This window comes from Apostichopus japonicus, chromosome 6, assembly GCF_037975245.1.
Source record: "Apostichopus japonicus isolate 1M-3 chromosome 6, ASM3797524v1, whole genome shotgun sequence".
Lineage (NCBI taxonomy): Eukaryota > Metazoa > Echinodermata > Holothuroidea > Aspidochirotida > Stichopodidae > Apostichopus > Apostichopus japonicus.
Window position 1 is genome coordinate 3,635,180 of NC_092566.1, and position 10,209 is coordinate 3,645,388.

The 10,209-nt window shown below is 39.1% G+C and overlaps 1 protein-coding gene across 1 annotated transcript; it reads left to right on the forward strand.

Moving 5' to 3' along the window:
* Positions 1 to 1,147: 1,147 nt before the first annotated feature.
* LOC139968699 (uncharacterized) lies at positions 1,148 to 9,908 on the forward strand. The gene is made up of 2 exons (XM_071972996.1): positions 1,148 to 1,387; positions 4,279 to 9,908. The coding sequence occupies exon 2, from the start codon at positions 4,280 to 4,282 to the stop codon at positions 5,348 to 5,350; it is 1,071 nt and encodes a 356-aa protein (XP_071829097.1). The 5' UTR covers positions 1,148 to 1,387; position 4,279; the 3' UTR covers positions 5,351 to 9,908.
* The last annotated feature ends 301 nt before the right edge of the window (positions 9,909 to 10,209 follow it).

The window sequence follows — 10,209 nt, forward strand, 5'->3', positions numbered from 1 at the left end:
GTGGGGGCTGAAGGTGTGGGGGCTGAGGGGGGAATAGTTCGAGTGGATGGGGTGGAAAGTTTCGCGCGAGACCAGTTCGCACGTGTTAGGCACTTTTGCAATATGCCCCATTTCCAAACACTTGAAACCGTGGTAACTGTGCTGTAATGAATGTTTCTTTACCCAAATTGAACTGTTTATTCCTGAATTCCATCCGCTTAATTGTTGAAGGGATAGTCCAACTAAAAATATGAACTTGATATATTGTAGAGAAAGTCAAGGGCGTAGCGAGTATCTCATCTAAGGGGATTGTGGGCGAGTTCAATTTATTGATCTGCCGAAGAAAACGCTTCGAGCTATCTGCGTGGGGTCCAGGGGTTTCGCACCTGCAGTGGAAGCTGTACGATATGTTGGACTTAATAGGCTTCAGAGCTTTCAGATTTTATCCAATCGGCCGAGATTTAGTTATGTAAAATTATATTAAAATGTATAAATTATTGCATTAGCCTAATAATGATTCGTTGGGTAGAAATTATTCATGCAGGTAATAACTCACTCAAAATAGAAGATAATTTTTATGGTGGCTTAGTCATATCCATGGCACTGTGTCAGTATAGCTAGTAATACAAAACAAGCAAAACTATGGTGCCACAGTGTTACCAGTTTGAAGTTTATAGCATATATACAGCATGGTTGTCAGGTTTGCTTACATTAACTCGTCACTTTCAAGACCTGTCAAAACATAGATAGAAGTTTTCAACTGGTATATCCTACCCACCACATGATAGCTGAGATCTTGGCCTATCATGACACTTGCAAATTTCTATATATATCTCGACCACTTAGATTTTGAGCTATAGAAGCGGAGCACGTTTAGCATACTGAATCCCAACCCTTCTAGCTGCGCGCTCGGAGTAATATCAACATTTAACCAAAGACTTTCTAAAATGGTTTATATGTATGTATGGGTGTTTGTGCGTATGTATGCGTGGGTGTATGTATGTATTTAGGTCCTCCTGCAAGCAGGAACTCGTGAAGAATCCTCCCTATTTCACGTTTTATTTTGAGTTACTAAAGCTGTCTAACGTCATTGTTGACTTTCGAATTTGTTACACAGCGACATCACCTTTCACAATTCCCCTTTCCCAATACCTTACACAGAGCTATATATAAAGGCGATATGTTTACTTTTGTCCATTGTACACTTACGGTTGCGACGAAACGTAAGAAACTTGAAAAGATATTCGCTCTTATCTGTAAAATTTATTTCGAAAATTAAAATCCAGATTCAGCACCGTGATTGTAGAACCGTCTCTCATACACTTATCCACGTTATTGAACAACTCCTTATTCACTCTGCTGGTAGGATTCTATGACGCTATTCTTCGTTTGGCACTGAAACTCAGAAGTAAGTTTGTAATTCAATTTCTTGCACATCAGTTTCGCTATTTTTCTGTTTATGTTTTGTTTTTGTTGTATTGTAAGCTTAAATCAGGGCAAATTATTGCTTTAGTATCTGAATAGTAATTAGAGAAATAGTGTAAATAATGTTTTTTTTTTATCGTGTAATTGGTTTATTCCAAGACCTGTACTATACCGAAACAGAATAAAGAAAAAAATAACTATAATAATAAAGAAAAGGAAAGAAACATGATTCTTGACTGTACCAGTGATCCACCCCACTCAACCCCCACCCCACCCCACCCCACCTCTTAAATCTATGTTAAACACTATTTCTGTGATTGTACTTATTAGCGTTTCATTTGTGCATGCAGTATAGATGCTATTAACCGGGTGTAACCCTTTCCCCGCCACCCCCAACCTCGACACTCTTAACAACAACAAAAGCACCTGAGTTGAAGATATATCTTCGAACAATACGGTAAAATTTAACACAGACGTGCTGCATATAGTGTATGGACTGCTCCCATATATTTATATATATTTTGAAGCATTACCAGGAAAGACCACCAAAGATTCCAGCAGTGCCGGAGCTAGGGGTATTGGTCGGGGGGGTGGCGGGAATGGTCTGTAGGGGCGCTTTCGACACTATCTAAGCGGAGCGCCACCACGGGTTAGCGCGGAGCGTATACATAATATTTTTTGAGTAAAGATACTCCCTAGATCGCCGGAAATCCCCCTTTCCGGGCCTTGCTAATTTGCAGATAAACGAAGAATAAATAGGGGTTTTGTTAATTATAATCATTTTTAAAAAATCCATCCAGACTATGGCCCCCCCCCCCTCCCCACCCACCCCTCACTTGAAGTTTTCAAAAGACAACTTAAAATGCTTCTTTTTTCTACTTAGTGTTTGTTTGCAGTATGTTTCACTTTTCCTTTGTTAAGCGCTTAGAATTTGTTTTACTAGGCACTATGTAAATGTTATGTATTATTATATTATTAATATGTTTCACTATATAGAGGCACATTCCTAAACCTAGGTTCTATGTATAAATACGTCATAATCTTATTTAAGCATTAACCTTGATCTATAAGCATACTATAGAACCGACATTACGAGTCTACCATTGCATGGTGTATGATTCTGGGTTAAGTCGCCTCATGCAAGAAGCTAGATATTTTAGTAACCATTGTACGAATTCTTTAACATTCATCTTCAAAAGTACACGCAGAACGTCTGAAGCAGTTGCCACAAACTTTCTTTTTCGTATTAGTTAGTTACGAATAATTGCTTATACAAGTGAAAAAACAATTAGAACGTGTTTCTTTATCAGTTCGGATAAACATATTCATGCTGGTGTTTTGACTATTGCATGTAAGGGAATTTCCCCGGTTGAGCAATCAGTATACCGGCTCGTGCATGGCGAAAGTGAAAACGTCATAGAGATATCCGTCATCTATATATATATAGATATGATGTTGGCATCTAGGTGAAGTGTGAAGGTCTATAGATAGATCAAAACAAAGGAGAGTTGGCATGTTGTACACGTGACATGAAAATGTAGTCACGTCGAATACTAGAAGATATATCATTCACCCTGCCGTTCAAGACATGTGTTTTGCAGGTTCCATGCATGTGACCAATCCAAGTAAACGAGCTGATCGCTCCAAGAAATCGCGGAATCTCAAAATACGTATATAGGATATAGGCCTATGCATGTAACATTCTATTACTTCTTCGGGGACATTCATCTGCTCATAGCCTATAATGCCCACCCCCCCCCCATCCGCCCCACCCCCGTCGTTTGACATTTGAACTATATATAGCACACCTGAAGTCGAGAGGAATATGAAGAGAAAACTTTAAACGTCATTCAGAGTCAACAACCTTGACTGCATGTGAATTAGAGGTGAGAAAGATCTAACGCGAATATTGAACAATCGCTGAGTTCTGAACACAGAATAATATTTGGAAATCTGCAGTCATGCAGTTCCGCGTGCACATGCGTTCATGTATCGTGCCGTCGCATTAATGCATTGTTGGTTCAGTGTATAACTTAAATTGATGATATGAATGGTTCCAACACCCCCTCCCCCACCCCACACACCCTGCCACCCCCATTGTAATGTAAATCAAAAAATAGAGGGCGACACGAAGGAGTCCGTATATATTTGATATTCCTCCTATGGTTACAGCCCACGAGACCGAAGGTCCGCGAGACCGAAATTTAAAAAGGTCCCCGACACCGACAGTCTTCGAGACTGAGGTCCGCAAGACCGAAACTATTAATAGTAGTAGGATAAAATATTACTACCGGTAATATTGCGTTGATAAAGCGCGTAGTTAAAAAAGAATTTACAGCCATTTCTTTTCATAGTGGATACCAGTGACTTACACGCAAGGGAGCTGGGACGGCTTGCATTGATACTACGCCTCCACCAGTGGCCTAACCAGAGGGGGTTGCAGGGTGAAAGCCCCCGTTCTCAAAAGTCTCACTCACCCCCCCCCCCGCCCCTTGCTGCCCCAAATGAAATATGAGAATACAATATCACTTTATAATTAGATATAGCGATACCTTATTTTAATCAAAATTGCCCCCCTTGTCAATCTCTTCGACCCGCTCTGAAGCCCCTATAATGAAAAAGTCTAGTTACGCCTATCGATGGACCATGCATAGACCATGGGTCTCGCGGAAATTCGGTCTCGCGGACCTTCGGTCTCGTGGAATTCCCCCCCCCCCTCCTATACGTCAACTGAGCACAAACATACCCGCATCATATTGATGTGCTCTTTAATGAATTTACATCAATCGATTTTAGTCAAACACGATGTAACATTAACAGAAAACTCCAATCAAATGAATTCATTAGTTCTATTTGATATTTAATTATTTACAGAATGGATTTGTCAGTCGTGATTGTTTGGCTCGTAATGCTGATCAATGGACCTTCATATGCATCTGATCCTTGCAAGGATTTTTCTAATCGTGGATTAGAAATGGTACCGGCTCCTTCGATAAGTTGCAGAAATACGCGGAAACTGAACCTCTCTAGAAACAGCATACCAGAGATTCACGCTGGAAATTTTGATGGTTACCATCAGCTTTCGATATTGGACCTTTCGTACAATGAAATCGCCGAAATTGGTCCCGGGGCCTTCAGAGGTCTCTATGCTCTTAGTGATCTTACCCTGTCACACAATCCATTGAAACAACTTCGCCGTTCTTCATTTTTCAATCTCTCCGCCAAATTCATATCGTGTAAAGGATCATCCTTGGAATGGATAGAGTCTGAAATTTTCTCGCGCGACCTTCTCTATCTAAATCTGGCTGATAATCGTCTATCTTACTTACCGAAGAAGACCCTACACAAGGTGGTTAACATTCACAGCATAGACATCAGCAATAATGAGTTGGAAATAGTGCACAGCGAGACGTTTCAAACAAATAAGGTCATCAGAGAAATACATCTAAATGACAATAACCTACCAATGCTTCCTGAAGATATATTCTATGGACTTGAAGAATTGGAAAATGTTGATATCTCCAACAATCCGCTGTTGAACGCGTTCTCGCTCCGTGTAACATCACCAAACCTTACGATCACAATTTGCTCAAATTCATGTGATCTGGATCATCTTCCGAATGTGACACTGACCACGGAGAAAGGTTCAGTTCAAACATACTTTCAAGGACATGATAAAGTGGGTGAAACATTCGACACCGTCGATATGAAAGTCCTGAATGGAGAACCGGAGATTGTTGGCACAAAGGGAGCGACTGAAAAGAGTCTAAAGCAAAGTTCCAGTCAAACGCAGCCTGATGTTACTTTTTTACCGACTAATTCGTCACCAAAGAGGGATGATTCCAGGAATTTTCCGTGGATCGTGATTGTCCTTATCGCATTCCTAGTTTCCGTAGTCGGAAATGTGGTTCAGTTGTATTACAGATGGAAAGCACGTCACCGATGAGGATGCGCAGCCCCCGCCACCCACTCTATATAATTGCGGAAGATTTGGTGGGTCGCGAGACTTTTGCGGACGAAGAACCAGAAACGTACCTAAGTTTTCGGAGCTTGCTGACCAGGACCGATTAATTCCAGAGTCCAAAATTAGCTGTCATGTTTTCTGAGCGTGGATTCTGAAGGGTGCACAGAGCCCGGTCAGTTGGTGTGACTTTGCAATCCTTAATGGAATATCCTGAGACGTGAGCCTAAAAGTTTGCGGACAGATGGTTTAAGCGGAATCGACAGAGTTGTGTAGAGCATGGCCAGTGCAGATGTTGCTACATGATGAAGAATGAATCATTCTCATGGACATGAAACAAGAGTAATTACAGTTTTGGGTTGCTTTGATAAGTTCAAATCTCTTTCTTTCTTTTCCTTTTCTGTTATTGTTGTTTGCTTGTTTTTGTTTGTTTCTTTTGTCTTTTTTTTTCGTTGTTTTTTGTTGTTGTGGCAGAACAGATAGGAAATTATATAGGAGAAGAGTGCTGATATGATAAAACTCAATCTAACGGACGGTCTATGCATGGGTGTAGTTGTAGTATGGTATGGGGGTGTAGGGTAGGGTATGGGTGTGGGGTAGGGTATAGGGTAGGGTATGTGTGTGGAAATTATAGATACGGTTGTAGGAATTAAGGGTATCGATGTAGGGTGGGGTAGGAGTGTAGGAATAGTAAGTAAAGGTAATTACAGGGTTCTTTGTTCCGAGACTGTACCTAAATTCACGGCTGGTTGACATTCATTCGAATGACATAGTCTAATGCAGGATCGGATAACGTATTCGAGAAGTTTGTAAAACCTGTCTATGCAAGTGCGATCTAAGGAAGAGAAGTTTTTGTTCCTGTTATCGTGGTCAATTATTCCGTTTATTTTAAACTTTGCATCATTTATATATGTATGCACATACAGCAATATGTTTATATGCATGTTACAGGGGCATTTCACGAGGGGGGGGGGTTCCTATGGATGCATTGAATGGGCAAAAGGCATTACATTTGAACAAATTATTATTATTATAATTTTTTTATGCTTTCTTTTGAGTATTGTTAACTTAATCATCATCTCATCCTTTTGTGTCATTTTGTTCAACACCAATAAGTTAATCATAATCTCTGGTGAGTATCCTTATATATACTTTAAACGGTCGTATGGCAAGCCGTTTTAGTTGTTATTCTGTATTTGATGATATCACCAATCATTTGATGATATCAGCAAATCAATTGACGATATAAGCAATTGAACCAGTGATATGTACATGATAACAACAAATGATTTGTTGATATCATCAAATCAAGTTATTTGATGATAGGCCTATCAGCAAATCATTTGATGATAACAGCAATTGATTTGCTGATATCACCAAGTAATAAACGATATGTAGAATTGCTGATATCACCAATTCAATGGCTGATATCACCAATTCAATTGCTCATATCATCAAATAGTTAGTGATATCATCAAATATTTTTTTGATAAACACCAATTATTTGCTGATATCATCAAATAATTGGTGATATCAGCAATTGAATTGGTGATATCATCAAATATTTGATGATATCATCAAATACAGAAAAAAAACGGCTTGCCCTACGGTCGCGTAATATAGGTACTACCAGAATATTGCACATTCAGAATGCAGATTGCAGAAAATGGTGCTGTTTGGCGATCATTTCATCCACCTCTTCTTGTGCTAGTAATATACACTGAGTGTAGGATGTGTATGCACAGTGTCAGATTTACCTTTTTTCTTTTCTTTTTGTCAATGTTACCTTTTCATATTATCATTTTATATAATAAACTCATGAGTGTATTATTAAAGAGGGCCCGAGCTTCCTTGTCAGCTTCCTGGTATGACTAAATAACGTTGTTCTTATATAGTATTGTTACTATTGTACATTAGACCATTGCGCCGCACATCGTGTACGGATGTTAACTAAAGGACGCTTTCCGAATTTTCGAAATTGTTCTCTGTATATAGGTAATATGTATAGTGTGTTGTAATGGCAGGGATACCCAAAGGATTTTCATACTGGTGGTGAAAGATAATGGTGAATCCATTATGGTCGGATAGGGAGAGCAGAAGTTAAGTGATCAAGTTACCGAGCTGTGTACTAGGAGGGGGGGGGGGGGTAGGGGGGTCTAAGAGGATAGTTGTTTTTTGTGTGTCTACTAAAGGTGCTTACATGTAAAATGATGATATGAGAACTTTTCGAACTTTAAAGTAAATCTATGTTCAAGAATTTCCCCAAAATGTTTTTTAATGAAAATTAAGGAAAACTACTTTTCATCGAATAAAGTAGTCATGGGACATAATTATCCCCCACTAGGCCCACTAGGCCCACCGGTTTCAGCGTCCTCTGAATGCATTGTGCAATGATCGTTAGTGCTTCGACATGAACCCGTTCTCGGTGTGAGTGTGTGACGTATCATCATAACTAAGCGCCTACAACATGCACGTTACTTATTTATTATAGCATTATATAATTGTGAAAAGCTGAGCAGTGGATTTACGGATCATACAGGATCATAATGACAGCCTAGATAAGGATAATCCGGGATATACTGCGTATGTCCTTCATGTTATTATCATGTACAATGAAAACTGAAATAGATATATATTTTGTATGTGTGCTTCAACAAGTATCCAGAAATAATCATTTCAAGCATGGTGTTACTGATTTATAATATTACTGCATATGCTGCATATATGCCGTTCATGTTGTTATCATGTACATTAATAACTCCTTGAAAAGAATTCCTATACAAAGAGAATCAATATATTATGCAAGGTATGCTTTTATCTTCTGTTAAACACTACCCGTGTTTTTGTTTTGTGGGTGGGGTTGGGGTGGGGCAGGATAGGCTCATGTTTCTTTCTTTTATCATGCATGTTTATTGTTATATGTCTTTATAATGTCTGGTGCGAATTAGCGCAATACAAAGAGACAACTCGACCTCCCTCCCACACCCCTACCTACCGTTTTTTACTTCTTTCCTTTTAGAAGGTTTACATTTCTCTATTTTCGGCGCTTCCTTGCTAGACCACACGTTGAAAGGCATTGGGAAGAAATCAGAAATTGAGTAAATTCGTACACGCATACGAAGAACTCAAGATTATTCCATTAACATCGCCAAATGCGTGTGCATTTTCTGCCAAGGCTTATTATGCTTAATAATGTTCAGACTGCAAACATCTGAAAAAATGTCTACATCTTGTGCAGCCTTTCTGTTCACAATGAGAACTCGATGCTGTCCTATTCACTGAAACTACTCCCCCATGTCTAGAGTCGAGAGTCTGCGAGGATCATTGTCAGGGAAAGACATACAGGGTACACTAAACACAAGACACATAACATTTTTCTTTCTGTTATTCAGAATGATTCGCCGCCTGTGGAGGACTGCATATTCTCTGTGTAATCATGGAGGTCTGTTTTTACCTCCATGATGTAATAAACAATTACACACGCAGGGAACTTCCATCCAGGTACGCGCCTATTGCTCACTCTGTTGCAATAACGGTCTTGCTCCATCTCTTCGTCAGTTCCGAGAATTTATCACTACAAATGTATCACTACACTGAATGTTCGAATCGAATACCTACAGCGAAACTTGTCATGGAAAACGCTATACACTGTAACTATAACGATCCCCAAGCATATAGGCTTTTGCAGTCAACATTTCGGTTTTATTTTATTTTTGCCCCGTTTTATCAGGTCACATCATTTGAAAGTTCTGTGTAATATTAAGCAGTAACTTTCATGACTTGGGTGAATAGTATAAAAGGAAGAACTACTTGACATACGTATTGCTGTCACGTTAAAGTGATTGTCTCATTCAAACTGAGATGATTCGTGGCAACACTGTATAGGATATACTGCTTCGTAATGTAGCATATGGTTTATTTTAACCTAAAACAAGTTATATGTGGTCCTTTTAAGTATTCCGTCTCCATATAGACATATTTTTTCACTAGTATGCACACGGGTCGATATACCGTTTATCGATCCATTCTTTAACATTAATGTTATCTGATGAGTTTAAGTTTGGTTGACTGATTGATTGAAAATTGGTAAATTATAAATGAAGTGATACACACCGATGCACACACCGATCCGATGTAGTATTTGATATTATAATATCGTTAAGTGCTTTTTGGAATAACTACGGGAAATCGTAAGTGCCATGAAAATTGAATTTCATCTTGAAATAGCTATAGATTTGTTACAGTTTTCAAGAAAATGTTTGGTCGTATACTTCCATGTTATACATAACCTTGTACGGCGTATAGGCGGCAATGATGCTTGGGACAAGATCTGACTGAATGTACCAGTGAGGAAATTTTCCTCAAAGGTTGTATAAAAACAGTTTAAGATATTTGACCAAAGGTGACCATATTTGAATATCTAGCATATTTGGGGCCAATACAGCATATACCTTTAAGGTTTATTCCGAGTCATAAGCACTTGACAGGTCTCCCAACGCGATTCGAGTCAATGGCTATAAAGTCACTGTATTTCGTCTACATACGTCCACAATTTTCCAGTATAATAATCTGCTTTTCACGGTTTGCCTGCAAAAACCTGCCAATAGAGAAAATGTGAAACAACAAAGCAATCGCCAAGAATAATATTTGTTTTTCTCTTGACTCAATGCATTGTTCCATAGCAAATCGAAAAAAGTGCGTATACAGCTAGCACCACAGTGAACACGCGGAAAGTTGCTCGCATATAACATACAGTACACTCACACAGTAGGCATGTCATGATATACGATACACAGAACTGAGATACGGATTTGAATCTCGGACACCTGAGAACTTTGCGGTAA

Bases quoted from the DNA above. Each gene is read 5' to 3' on its own strand.
- LOC139968699 (XM_071972996.1), top strand. From the start codon at position 4,280: ATGGATTTGTCAGTCGTGATTGTTTGGCTCGTAATGCTGATCAATGGA.